This window comes from Onychostruthus taczanowskii, unplaced genomic scaffold, assembly GCF_017590055.1.
Source record: "Onychostruthus taczanowskii isolate IOZ18803 unplaced genomic scaffold, ASM1759005v1 scaffold127, whole genome shotgun sequence".
Taxonomy (NCBI): domain Eukaryota; kingdom Metazoa; phylum Chordata; class Aves; order Passeriformes; family Passeridae; genus Onychostruthus; species Onychostruthus taczanowskii.
In genome coordinates, this window is record NW_024498429.1 from 66,783 (window position 1) to 74,975 (window position 8,193).

The following is an 8,193-nucleotide window of genomic DNA, read 5'->3' on the forward strand; positions in this document are numbered from 1 at the left end:
ATAATTTTTTTTCATCAGCAAGCACAGTAATTTTTTTTAAAGATGGTATAACATTAAATACCACGTCAGAAAACTGGGACCAGAGTTCCTACAAAAGTACTGTGAAGGAAACTGTATACTGGTTGGAAGGGAGCTCTGGAGATTGTCCAGCTCAAGTTTCTGCTCAAAGCTGGGTCAACCACGAGAGGGTTGCTTGGTGTCCTGTCCAGTCATGTCTTGTGCATCTCCAACCTGGACCGGTGCTGAACCACCTCACAGTATTTTATTATTATGTTTAACTTGAATTGTCTGTGCTTGAGCTTGTGCTCATTACCTCTTATCCTCTCTCTAGGCAGCACAAAATACTATGCCATAATAAATCCATCACCTTTGGGCAGATGTTACTTTTCTATGGAGTGAAACAGGCTAAGCTCCTGCTATTTCTGCTACAGATCTTTTTTCCCCAAATTATTCTTGAATTCACTTCTCCGACAGGAGAATTAAGATACAAGCTGGGAAATATTTCTGGTTTTACATGAAGTCACATCAAAGAATTCAACGGTGCATTTTTACTCAGTCATGCAAACACCCTGCTCCCTAATTCTGCATGTGTGTCTGGCATGCACCATTTCTTTTGTTACAGCTGCTGACTGTAGGACACGACTATGACTGACCCTACTAAGACTGCCAGGGAACACTGCTGAAGTGAAGTCATCCCACGGTAAAACTATGACAACAACAGAAGATCAATACTCTCACTGCAGTAATAAACAAAAATTCAGCTGGTGCAAGTGCGTTGGAAGAGCACACCGCACAGCTGCTGACAACCGTACAGCCCTTGTGTGCTTTGGGCCGCCGATCAGAACCTGGACCAGTTCACAGCACCGAACGTGCTGCGAGGATCGCCCCGGAGCGAGCGAGTGCACTGCCAGCCCGGGCCAGAGGGGAGGGGAGGGGAAGAGGAAGGGAAGCTCGGCGTTCCTGAAAAGCCGAGCAGGCCCGGGACTGAAGGAAAGGAAAGCACCCGCCCGCAGACACCATTTTTTGTCTTGGCTTGGGCTTGATTTTTCTCCCCGATTCTCACTTTAAAGCGCTCAGAGATCACCGGCATCAGCCGCAGAAACCACCCCTCGTCCCAGCCGCGCACTGAACCCCGCGTCCCGCTGTCCCCGCTCACGGTAAGGGAGCTCCGCGCTAGGCACGGCGATACTCACGAAGGGGCCCCTCCGGCCTCTCCTGAACAGGAACGCCATCAGGACGGGACGGCTCCAGCCACCGCCTCACGGCCGCTTCCCCGCCGCGTCGGACGCTTCGCCTTCGCGACCCGCCTGGAAACAAAGGCACGGCGGATTTGCTGCGGGCCCGCGCTCCTCCAGTCAGCACGGGCCTTACTCAGCCTCGCTCGGCCGTAGCAACCGCTCCGGGTGGGGCCCGCCTTCCGCTCCTCCGCCCTCCGCTCCTCCTCCGCCCGCGGCCTGCGGAGTTCCCGCGGCAGCTTCCCGGCCCCGCTGCCCGGCGGGCCCTTGGCTGTCGCGAGCGGCTCCTCCGGGCCGGGCCGCGCCGCGCCCGTGCGGCCTCTCCCCGCTCCCGAGGGGGCTCCGCCGTGGGATGCGTTTCGGTGTGCGTGTTTGCGGTGCTACCGGCTTGTCCGTGGTGCCTTTTAGATCATGCCTTAGCTCCAAGGCTCGTTAAAGTCAGAGCACCGCGTAAAGCTGGCAAACCTGAACATAATCTCTCCCACCGTGTAATAATTGGTCTGGAGACTTCCACCAGCTGAGGGATGGAGGGGCAGATGGAGTTGGATTTGTAATTCAGGAAGATTTCCTCCCAGCAAGCTGGATGAAGGTATGGAAAAGGCGATGTGGTTTTTTTTTCATCATCTGTGTGTTTTAATTCAGGCGTTTTTTAGGCTGATTGGTAGAGCTGAAAGTGGAATTTGCAAGGTAACACAACAGCCTGTGTTAAAGTGAACAGAATTGCTGGCCGATTCATCTTAGCTGCAAGGAAGCTTGAGGAAGGAGGTCGTGTCTCTTCCAGAATATTACAGCCTAAGTTTAGGTTTAAAATTTGATTAAATTAATTATTATTAAAATTTTAAAGCTTGGAACAGGTTTGTAAAATGTGTCGCTACTTTTCCACTTTCCTTTCTAGGGTTGATACGTTCACCTTAGCTGTAAGGAAGCTTGAGGAAGGAGATCGTGTCTCTTCCAGAATATTACAGCCTAAGTTTAGGTTTAAAATTTGATTAAATTAATTATTATTAAAATTTTAAAGCTTGGAACAGGTTTGTAAAATGTGTCGCTACTTTTCCACTTTCCTTTCTAGGGTGTAACTGCTAGTGAAGGAGGATTTTAAAGGAGGTCTGATGACAACCAAAGCAAAGTCTCCTGTGACAGCAGGATCTATAGTCGTCCCTTTCGGGCATGTGATTGGAAATGAGAAGTGGAGAGGGTCAGAGCTAGCCCAAAGGCTACAAGGTAAGCACAGATTGGAAGAGGAAAAGCAAATCAGGCAAAGCATTCCCCTCTCTTGCCCCGTAACGCTGAGAACAGCTGGAATGTGCTTTACTCTGTGCCTGACTGGTCCCATATTTATGGTATGGCCTATGTTAGCAGGCTGAAAGATCCCAGTTGTTTGTCCAGTATCTGTGTGGTCAGCTCAGTTTTCACAGCTGCAGAGCACTGCAGGCAAGCAGCAGAATCTGCTCTTGTGGGGCTTTGCAGATTTGCATCCCCACTGATCTCCCTTGAATTCACATCTATACTCTGCTACTATGTTGCTGGCACAACAAACTAAATTATGATGCTCCCTCCAGAAAAGCATGTGATATTTTTGTTCAAGTCCAGAGTTTACTGAGCAGCTCTAGTACTTTTAAATCCGTAGATTGGAACTGCCATTAATTTGCATTATTAAAGACAGTAGTTTGGACTGCTTGTAATAGATTTACTTAAAGGGAAAAAAGGCTTTCTATAAAGTTCATTATCAAATCACTAGAATTATTGACACTTTAGGAAGGCTGTGCTGTGAAATAATTGTTAGTATATTTTTAACCACTGTATTTTTTCTTCTAACAATCTCATCCTAAGGGAAGGTTAGACTCATCTTTGAAGATGGCTTGGGACTGGTGGACTTTCATCTTTCAAACAGAACTTGCATTTTACTTATTTCTGAAGCAGATCTGGTTGCAGGGGATGAATTCAAACGAAGATTGGTTAGGTTTAGAAATGTAAGTGCTATATAAAGTGAAAAGTTTTCATGAGATACTTGTTTATTCCATGCTTCTGAAAACATTCTTCTTGTGTTATTTTTAAAAATTCCATTGAAGATGACCTTGTGGGATAATTTTCACCTGGAAACAGAAAAATTCTGCAGCTGTATTAAACCTCTGTCCTGTTGCTGCAACTTATATGTTCTTCCTCTGATTCGCTATTAGGCAGCTCATACTTGAAGGAATTTGTCTCTGTTACGTTGCATTAACTTGTCATTAACATTAAACCGTTGTCCTGTTGCTGCAACTTATGCTCTTCCTCTGATTTGCTATTAGGCAGCTCATACTTAAGGAATTTGTCTCTGTTACGTTGCATTAACTTGTTTTTTTCTAATATCTTTTTCATTTCAATACAGGCCAGCAGTCTTAGGGGAATTGTAATCGTAGAGAAAACCCCAATCAGTGATCAGTACTACCTAGGAGTACAAAAACTTGTTGTACTTGAACTTGGGATGGTGTTGCTTCCTGTGGCAAATCAAGGAGAAGCTTCTCAGCTTATTATTCAACTAGTAAGTTTCTGCATTAACAAGGTTTTTTCTAATATCTTTTTCCTTTCAATACAGGCCAGCAGTCTTAGGGGAATTGTAATCGTAGAGAAAACCCAAATCAGTGATCAGTACTACCTAGGAGTACAAAAACTTGTTGTACTTGAACTTGGGATGGTGTTGCTTCCTGTGGCAAATCAAGGAGAAGCTTCTCAGCTTATTATTCAACTAGTAAGTTTCTGTGTTATATTAAAATATGAGATATAAAGCAAAGCAGGTAGATCTCCCCAATGATCATTTCAGAGAGAATACATAGGATCTTAAAGGAGCACAACATCATTTGAATGTAAGGAATAAATCTTCTGCAACAGTGATACAGTGGTGTAGTTCAGTGGAAAGAAGGCTCATTTGGGAACAAAGAAAAAAGGCTGAAGGCTGAAAAAGGCCGATATGATCCTGCATTTTTAAATGTAATCTTCTATGAGGTGCCTCTAGTTAGCATTAGGCAAATGTCACTGTCAAAATCAGCTCGAGATTTTGCTTTCTCTAAGACTAGGGAAACTTTTAAAATTGGTTCTTGTTTCCGTTTCTCTGACTGCATCACAAAGATGACAGAAATACTTGTTTTCATTTGTTGTTGCTATTGAGAAATTGTTTCTTAGTAAGGCTTTGTCGAGCTGCACCCCGCAAGGGAGCACACCCAAGCAGGGCGCTTGTACCTCCAGCTTCCCTTCCGAGCTGCGCAGGGACGAGGCCGAGCAAGCGCGGCCGCGGGGTGCCGCTGACGGCTCTCTTCGGCCGCAGGTGCGGGAGCGGAGCAGGGATCGCGGTGCCGACCCCTTCCTTGGCAGGCAGCGCGGCCGGCTGGCCGAGCCCGCCGTGCTGCAGGCCGTGCAGCACATCCCCGGCGTCGGCAAAACAAAAGCTCTGCTCTTGCTGCAGCGCTTCGGGAGCATCCAGCGCCTTTGTAACGCAGACATCCGGGAGCTCGAGCGAGCAGTGGGACAAACAGGAGCGCAGCAGATTTATACTTTTTTACATTCCTGATGTGCACGTGTATTTTGCAAAACGAACATTTGGGATTTTTCTTCTGAATTATAAAAGTTTGGTTTTAATAACCACAATTTTTTTTCTGATTTCTGTAATCATGGCTACCAGCAACTGGACTCCGATGCTTCTTTTTTACATCTGCTCTGTTCATATAGATTAAGCTGTGCAAATTGCCTTGGAAAGAAGTCTGTATTTTGCATCCATGTAGAACAAATAAAAACCAAGAAAGCTGTGTTTTTCAGCATCTGTGTTAAAAAATGGGAGAGCAATCTGCTTGCTTACTTTGGACTTCAAGAAAAAAAACACCATATGAATGTGCATAGTAACTTCTCAGTAACTGGAAATATGTTACATGTGTTCAAAAAGTTTGCATATATTGCTTTATAGCAACATCTTTTGGTTTATAATTTTTGGAGTTCCTTTGGAAAGTCCTACTGGAATACAGATTTGACTTCACACTAACTTATTTCTCTGGTCACCCCTCCATTTCGTGAAGCATTAACAAATTCATTCCCATGTGTCTGATATCCAAAATATCGGTTAATTCATGTTGTCCATCTGAATATAGGTTGGCATACTAAAAATAAAGTGCAAAATATTTTGATAAATTATAACTTCTAATATGTTAATTTTACTATCAATCATACTATTATATACACTACAAAGAAATAATATGGGAAGCTTTGAACAAAATTCCTAATTCATACTATTCTTCCAGTATTAATATTTTGAAAATCTATTTGTAAAGAAGATTGATTTTCCTGACATCTTGCATTTTAAGTTATATTTTTATCCTATTTTCTAAGGGTAAAATTGCCTTTTTCCTTGAGGAGGTGTGTGAAAATCATCTCTCATACCACTTGGGAGTTTGGACCACAGCAGGAAGGCAGCAGAGTATGATTTTCCACTCCCTGTTGAGGGAGCCTTGGCACCTCTGAAAGCCCTCTCTTACCCTGGCTAGCATGGACAGCAGGTGGACCTGCTATTTACACTGATTCTGTACTTGGGATGAAAATTTGTCTGTAACTTAAGACATAATTATTTCATTTAGTGAATAATAAACATCAGAATTTCCAAAAGTACAGGAAAGTACAGTACTAGGTTTTTTTTTAGGCAACTAGGGAGTACTTTAAGCTTCTTTATACATGGATTTGCTCAGAGTTTATTCTCCTAAGGTTTTGTCACTCTGCTATGAAGACTGGATTTCACATCTAAAGGCACGTGGCTGTTGTGTTGCAAGACAAACACCTCTTCCCTATGGCAAATGGCCATCTGCCCAGTGCATTAAACACAGTTCAGCTGAAGGAGTAACAATTAATATTAGTGGAGTTACAGGCTGTACTACTAATCCACTGCTAACCTTCCTTTTTAGGGCTTTACAGCAGCCTGATACATCCTTGTGGGTAGACACTTGGAACAAGAATTCCTGTGGCCCGAGCAAGAACATAAGGCACTCACTCCTTTCACTGCTAGTTAAGTCAGCTTTGGCTACTACTCAGTGTAGAATGACTCTTCAGTTAGCTGACAGAAAACCAAGAGTGTTTGTCTGGCACCTGAGAGCTCCACATTTTGACTTGAATTGAGGGGTGTGTTTTAAATTGAAAATGCCAAGCTTGCCTCAAGGACCAAGTGAGTGTGATGACGGGAAGGGAAAGACAATTATTCAGGAGCTAGGAGGGAAAGTATTTCCAGGAAGAGTATCAGAGTGGTTTCAGAGAAATGAAGAACAGCACGGGTGATTGCTGGGACTTTGCTGAAGTTTTAGGTACCTGGATAGCAATTTCAGCACACAGGCAAAGTAGATCTCATCTGTATGGAATACTGGGAGGCAGGGCTGTGCAGATCAGGGTCTGGCTGCTGCTCTTTGTGTGTGTAAAAGAAGCACTACTCCCAATACACCTAAAGAGTAATTGCTAAGAATAGGCAAGTCATAAGAAATTTACAACTTATTTTTTTATGTAACCTTTACAGGGAAACTAGAAATATATTTACACTCTTTGTAATGAAGTTGGTTTTAAACTCTTAGTTGATATTGCACAATACAGGAACTTTTCTTAAAAGTTTCTTAGATCTCTGTGAGCAACATTAGAGAAACACACAAGAGGTATGGCACCAGTAAATAGCAAAAACCTGTAAATTATGCTTTATCATGCAAGCTGAAGCAGAATTAAAAAGCTACTAGTAAATGGCAGCATCTGATTTTTATTCTTAAATAAGGGTCATCAAGATATTTACACCTACTACATAAGAAATTAAAAACAAATGACAACTTTAAAGTTTACACCAAGATGCAGATTTTTGTGTAAATTTTAAGTATCTATCTACTCTGTAGATGGCAAAGTTAACTAACACTACAGTGTTAGCAATTTTCAATTAATTTAAGGAAATAATAGAAGAATCTCAAAGAAATGCTCACCAGTTATTTTTTGTCCCCCTCCTTACTATAGATACAGCTTGCTCATTAATTTTTCCAAGGGCAGATTCTTTTGTTTGATGTGATAGTAAATAAATACCCTGCCACTTAGCACAAGTACTTCTTTTATCACATTTTAAAGCATCACTGCAATTTATGTGCCCTTGAATCAATATATTACAATACATCCATTTTGAGATTTGTTTCACAGCTATCAATTTTATCAACACAAGTGAGATACGAGTCTTAGGGCAAATAGGTCAAATAAAGTTTGGAATAAAGCCTGTTTTTAACAACTGAATCAACAGGCATTTAAAATGTCACCTAAATCAGAAAAAGAAGAGAGTAAAAGCCTTTTGGAGTTCAAAAGACCTTTTAAATGTTAAGCCTTGTAATTCTATTCCAGAACTAAATTACCTGTTCAGTAGGCCACACCTAGTACTGAGGAAGCAGCTCTGCATAAAAACACAACTCTGTGACACTGTTGCTTGGCACAAGACTTGTTTCTCTGAATATTATTATTCCCTCTCACCTGTGGTTTATTAAGATAATTCTCCAAAGTAGTGTTAAGTGATTTATTATTGACTCTGAACTTTAAGAGCAAAATCATTCTTCAATTTGTCCCCTATTATTTTGCATTCAGCATCAAGTTTGTAACAAATAACTCCCATCTAGCATAGTTATGACTATTTTTATGAAAAATCAGTCGTAACTGTAATTTGAAACCCCAAAGGAGTCCAGTCCTCATGTAAGCAATTCTATAATCTACATCTTGTTATTGCATACCTCCCAAACAACTTCATTCTGACCTTCAAATACTTCAGTTTCGCAGTTTCTGCCAGCTTCTGACCATAAGTGGCTCAATGCACAGCAAATGAAGTCACCAGTATTTGTCTGAGTTTATACATACGTATGCGAAGAGAAAATTGATCAGTATTTTATCTACATTTTAAACAAAAGTCACATTAACAGATACTTCTGAAAGATTCAGTACAATG

General features: G+C 42.0%; 2 protein-coding genes across 5 annotated transcripts in view; one reads left to right on the plus strand and one right to left on the minus strand.

Moving 5' to 3' along the window:
* The window catches only part of CEP89 (centrosomal protein 89), a 33,143-nt gene extending 31,812 nt beyond the window's left edge, over positions 1-1,331 (minus strand). The window contains exon 1 of one of the 2 annotated variants that reach the window (XM_041396235.1): positions 1,194-1,331. In XM_041396235.1, the coding sequence (XP_041252169.1) occupies positions 1,194-1,232 (39 nt within the window). In that variant the 5' untranslated portion in view covers positions 1,233-1,331. The remainder of the gene's footprint in view (positions 1-1,193) is intronic. The other variant, XM_041396236.1, reaches the window with a different exon arrangement.
* On the plus strand, positions 669-5,013 carry FAAP24 (FA core complex associated protein 24). 3 transcript variants are annotated; one of them, XM_041396239.1, is made up of 5 exons: positions 669-1,157; positions 2,305-2,456; positions 3,066-3,205; positions 3,811-3,963; positions 4,537-5,013. In XM_041396239.1, the coding sequence occupies exons 2-5, from the start codon at positions 2,345-2,347 to the stop codon at positions 4,777-4,779; spliced, it is 648 nt and encodes a 215-aa protein (XP_041252173.1). In that variant the 5' UTR covers positions 669-1,157; positions 2,305-2,344; the 3' UTR covers positions 4,780-5,013. The 3 variants fall into 3 exon arrangements, with proteins under 3 accessions (XP_041252173.1, XP_041252174.1, XP_041252172.1); XM_041396240.1 differs by lacking the exons at positions 669-1,157; positions 3,811-3,963 and adding exons at positions 1,687-1,824; positions 3,604-3,756; XM_041396238.1 differs by lacking the exon at positions 669-1,157 and adding an exon at positions 1,687-1,824.
* Positions 5,014-8,193: the final 3,180 nt, after the last annotated feature.

What these genes read in the sequence shown, in the direction of transcription:
- FAAP24 (XM_041396239.1), top strand. Translation starts at nt 2,345, where the DNA reads ATGACAACCAAAGCAAAGTCTCCTGTGACAGCAGGATCTATAGTCGTC. An exon ending in GCTAGCCCAAAGGCTACAAG is followed by an intron (nt 2,457 to 3,065) that starts GTAAGCACAGAT and finishes TCTCATCCTAAG; the next exon opens with GGAAGGTTAGACTCATCTTT. An exon ending in GATTGGTTAGGTTTAGAAAT is followed by an intron (nt 3,206 to 3,810) that starts GTAAGTGCTATA and finishes CTTTCAATACAG; the next exon opens with GCCAGCAGTCTTAGGGGAAT.